Consider the following 4,538-nt stretch of genomic DNA (forward strand, 5'->3'; position numbering starts at 1 on the left):
GTTTCTTATAGCAGTTAAAATGTAGTCATTTTCTTTATTATTTATTTTCATTTTTAATTCAGTGATTTTAACTTTTAATTTAGTTGTTTTAATGCTTTAAATAACAATTTTAGATTGTTATGTTCTGATGATCTGCTATCTGTTCTGCAAACTATAAAAGGTACAGCTAATAAAACCAGAGAGAAAGGCTGCATGGTTAGAAACTGTAAAAAAAAATAAAAAAAAGTCAAATAATAGTATGTGAGACAGTGGTAATATCATTATGTTCCTATTGGTCAGTAGAGGAGCTTAGCCTGACAGTTAACCTGCATTAGACCAGGTTAGTTTCCCAGCATAAGTTGCCACAGTGACTAAGCTTGAACTAGGCCTATGTTAAATTTGCTTTATGGAACCAAATCATTTGACAATGAGTCAGACTAACTGAAATAAGCTTGGCTTATTTGGTTAACTTGTTTTATGAAACAGGCCTCGAGGCATTAAAAATGACTATATTTTCTCCATTGCGTCATATTGCATCGAATCGCATTGTGTTTGAACCGGATCGAATCGAAATATGATCGCACTGCATAGTAACAGGGGTGAATCGTATCGCATCGCAAAGGTAGCTGCTTCATATGTATCTTTTAATGTATCGTATCGTTGGCTATGCATCGAGATGCGTATCGTATCGGATTGAGTCATGAGATGCACATCCCTAATACATATAAGGCATTTGAAGAGGAGGAGAAATAAACAATAAATGCAAGGTAAAATGTTTCCATGTTTTTAATGTGATCTTCATATAACAAAAAGAAAAGATAATATATGTGAATGTCAGTTGTTAAAGAAATACAAAAAAGACAAGGCAATTCATATAATAAAGAAAATGCTAAAAAAAAAAAGAAAAAAAAAGACAGAACGGTTATGCAGCTGAAAATGAGTGTATTTTAGAAGACCCAACTAACATAGATAGGCTAAGATTAACAAAACAACATCGACTTTGTTCAAGTAACAATCATAAGAATCATGTCTATAAAAATGAGAACAGATAAAACTCAGATAAACACAGATAAAAAAAAAAGTTTCTGTAGATGTTTATTTAATGCTGGCAGGAAGAAGGTAAAGGGCACTGAACTGAACTAATTATGATCTTAAGGTGTTACACTGTTGTCAGTGGTGTGGTAGACAGCCCAGTGAGCCCCAATGGAGGTGATTCCCCATCCATTGTGTCGACCACTGAGAAAGCGTAGCTCACTTCCATCATGGGTCGGGTAGAAGTTAAATGAGAGTCCAGTAGGTTGTCCCACTTTAAAAGATCGGCCTTGACTAGTGACAAACATAAGCTCATAGATGTAGCCATAGTCATACTTTCCAGACACCTGAACGATGGATTCGTTGTCAAGAAGTGTCATCTCCATCGGAATGCCATAGTTTGCACAAACAAGTGTTGTCCAGTTACCATCATAACTCAGCTGGATTCTAAACAGATATGTGTCGTCAGTGTTCAAATAGATACACACAATGCAAGTGACTTAATTAATTTTACATTAAGTCACAATAAAACACATCTTAATTACTTTGGCACTCTTTTCGTCTGGATAGGTGATCAGTGCTGCATTGGTTCACTTACCCAGCAATGTATGCGCTACTGTATTCCCAGATTCTGATACCAGTGATGCGACCCGTATGTGCAGTGGAATATTCAGTCCCACTGCCGTCCCCAGCAGCCAGGGAGTAAGAGTAGAAATCAGGTAAAGCTGAAAGAGGGAATAACAACTAAAAGTCTGGCTGTATTATTATTATTATTATTATAAAACTGTTATTAATATAAATTATTACTATTATTATAATTACTGTTTTAATTCTCTTATTTAAAACTTTTTTTTGGTAAACATTCAAAATCATGCTGCAAAAAAAAGTATACAGTATATAATTTTCTAAAGGCCATTATTTTCTTACAGTGTGATTTTGCATGTTTGCAAAAAAAAATTAAATAAAATACAATGGTAAAAATTAAAATCACTAAAGTGGTGTGTGATACTCACGCATGGCCATGCCCACTGTACAAACTCCAGAGAGAACCAGAATAAGATTCAACATTTTGGAAAAAAGCTGCTGTCCAGTACACGACAATAATCTAATTGAAACAAAACAGATCATGCTTATGAAACAGTAAATACATTATTAAAAATAAAGGTGCTTAAAAGGTTCTTCACACCATTTTTGGTTCCACAAAGAACCATTCAGTTAAAGGTTATTTAAGGAACCATCTATTTCTTACCTTTTTATAATCTGAAGAACCTTCTTTCGTCAACAAAGAACCTTCTGTGAAACAGAACATTTCTTCAGTTGTTAAAGGTTCTTCATGGAACATTTAGAAAAAAGGTTCTTCTATGGCATCGTGAAGCACTTTTATTTTTAAGAGTATACTGCAAGAGCTATGTCCCAACTCTATGCCATTGTAAGTTGGATCTGCATCTTGTTATCACTGTGCAATTTGCTTTACATCACTTTATATCACTAGGTAGCAGTTTCCAACATCTAACTACATTACATATTGACAGAATGGTGATTAGTGTTTTCGTATATACCTAAGAACATTTCGATGATAAAAGATAATCACTGGAATTTTAGAAATATAAAGTTATTACCTGCAGTTATACTTGATGTGGTTGATATTTGAGCAGTCTGGTTTGCTTACTAAACCTTCCTGCGTTTCTATTCTCCTCCTAGTCAAACCTCTTCTATTGGACAAGATATGATTGTCTTTCTGTCTCAATTATGACACACCTCAAATAGAATGTTTTGGAATGCAAAACAAGTTTTGGTCCAAATGCAAAGAATGATTAGAATGATATATACAACTTTGCTTATTTTGCCAACGAGTGTGAACTTTTTTTTTAACAAATAAAAAATATACAAAATAACAAGGATAGGAAAAAGGGTTATACATGAAATTCTAAGAAAATACAGGATAACACAACACTAGTTTTTATATTAGAACACTATATTTATTTAGGACAATGTAAGCAATTTCGCATCTCTTGTAAATCACACTATTACTGAATTTATAGTAAGGTGATCAGGCCCTCTATGTGCAGAGCTCCATTAAAAATTAGGTGTTCATGGTCATAAAAAGAAAGCTATATTATTTATTTTTAATAAATTTCACTAGACTTTACTAAGTACAGATAAGGATGATTTGTCCAGTAATGTATGTATAATCTAGCATGGGTGGATATCATTTTTTTTTTTTAATGAAGGACAAATGTTTTAGATTAGATGTCTCTTTTCTTAAGTATACAGGTATTTATATGTACCTGACAAATCACATGATATTGATCATAAGACATGAAATGCCTCACCTAGCTTGATGGTTTGCTTTTGTAAAAAAAAAAGTAGCAGTACCATTTAAAAAAAATAAAACGACTATATTTGTATGTATTGTATGACAAGCTAGACACAAAATATTTTCAGGAGATAAAAAGAGATTTCAACATAAAAAAATAGAGCTAATACATAAGTATAAACCGTGATCATCATCATCATGTACTTCATGGACGAATTTTTATCTATGCTAAAAAATAAATGGCCCTTTAAAATCTAGAAATTGCAAAGGATTACAGGAACCCTGGTTTATTTCCTCATAGTCAACATTCCAACTTGATAACATGCTAAAGTATGTTTTGTTCTATTATGTATAACTTGGGCGTCTGGATTTTTCATGTCTCAAGTGCTGTTTAAAAATCTCTCACACAGGCCTGTATCACATCTTGAGAATATGTACATTTTATTTTTATTTAATTATTGTTAATGCTTTACAATAAGGTACATTAGTTATCAATAGTTAATAAACATACAGCTGCTCATTGGTAGTTCATGTTAGCTCAGGTCCATTAAATAATATTTACAACATTTTTTTTAATCACACACACACACACACACACACACATATATATATATATATATATATATATATATACACACAATACTATAGTTGCACCGGTAGTGACGTCATGGCTTTCGCCGGCCAACGAGTTGGTGTTTTTTCAATGTATGCTTCAGACACGGGTCACGACGAGGCGTTCCCCATAGCGACCCCTAGAGGACGCAGTGTCTCGTTCCCTACTCAGGGAACCATGGTTACATAAGTAACCTGAGACGATTGTATGTATTGTATGACAAGCTAGACACAAAATATTTTCAGGAGATAAAAAGAGATTTAAACATAAAAATTGAGCTAATACATAAGTATAAACAGTGATCATCATCATCATCATGTACTTCATGGATGAATTTTTATTTATGCTAAAAAATAAATGGCCCTTTTAAATCTAGAAATTGCAAGGGATGACAGGAACCCTGGTGTATTTCCTCATAGTCAACATTCCAACTTGATAACATGCTAAAGTATGTTTTGTTCTATTATGTATAACTTGGGCGTCTGGATTTTTCATATCTCAAGTGCTGTTTAAAAATCTCTCATACAGGCCTGTATCACATCTTGAGAATATGTACATTTTCAGTTTTATTTAATTATTGGTAATGCTTTACAATAA

General features: G+C 33.0%; 1 protein-coding gene across 1 annotated transcript; it reads right to left on the reverse strand.

Annotated features, from left to right (window-relative positions):
• Window positions 1-1,054: 1,054 nt before the first annotated feature.
• On the reverse strand, window positions 1,055-2,279 carry LOC107686941 (zymogen granule membrane protein 16-like). The gene is made up of 4 exons (XM_016484065.1): window positions 2,261-2,279; window positions 2,025-2,116; window positions 1,610-1,736; window positions 1,055-1,458 (listed from the first exon to the last, which is right to left on the reverse strand). Exons 2-4 carry the CDS (start codon window positions 2,077-2,079, stop codon window positions 1,131-1,133), a joined length of 510 nt encoding a protein of 169 aa, XP_016339551.1. The 5' UTR covers window positions 2,080-2,116; window positions 2,261-2,279; the 3' UTR covers window positions 1,055-1,130.
• Between the last annotated feature and the right edge of the window lie 2,259 nt (window positions 2,280-4,538).

Source organism: Sinocyclocheilus anshuiensis, unplaced genomic scaffold (genome assembly GCF_001515605.1).
Source record: "Sinocyclocheilus anshuiensis isolate Anshui unplaced genomic scaffold, SAMN03320099.WGS_v1.1 scaffold1841, whole genome shotgun sequence".
Classification (NCBI taxonomy): Eukaryota; Metazoa; Chordata; class Actinopteri; order Cypriniformes; family Cyprinidae; genus Sinocyclocheilus; species Sinocyclocheilus anshuiensis.